The sequence below is a fragment of the Wasmannia auropunctata genome, unplaced genomic scaffold, assembly GCF_000956235.1.
Source record: "Wasmannia auropunctata unplaced genomic scaffold, wasmannia.A_1.0 LD308444.1, whole genome shotgun sequence".
Taxonomy (NCBI): Eukaryota; Metazoa; Arthropoda; class Insecta; order Hymenoptera; family Formicidae; genus Wasmannia; species Wasmannia auropunctata.
In genome coordinates, this window is record NW_012054446.1 from 1 (window position 1) to 317 (window position 317).

At 44.5% G+C, this 317-nt stretch overlaps 1 protein-coding gene across 1 annotated transcript; it reads right to left on the reverse strand.

Annotated features, from left to right (window-relative positions):
- Window positions 1-5: 5 nt before the first annotated feature.
- LOC105461132 (cytochrome P450 9e2-like) lies at window positions 6-314 on the reverse strand (the record flags this gene model as incomplete). The annotated part of the gene is made up of 1 exon (XM_011707617.1): window positions 6-314. A coding segment is annotated over one exon (309 nt), but the record flags the coding sequence as incomplete, so codon positions are not given.
- Window positions 315-317: the final 3 nt, after the last annotated feature.

The following is a 317-nucleotide window of genomic DNA, read 5'->3' on the forward strand; positions in this document are numbered from 1 at the left end:
GGTTCGACGGTCTTATCCGTAGTCTTCAAAGTAAACTTTTGTAAAAGATGCGCAATGAGAATCTTAGTCTCCATAAGAGCAAATCGATTGCCGATACACTTTCTGGGACCATGACCGAATGGCAGATAAGTGTACGGCAATATATTATCTTTATTCTCCTCGCTAAATCTTTCGGGATCGAACTTATCCGGATTCGGAAAGTACTTCGGATCGCGATGTATAGCATGAACGGGAAATAACAATATATCGCCAGGTTCGACGATTACACTCTTGCGGCCTGGTTGCGACGGCGGCAGTTCGTATCTCTTAGCGCAAAG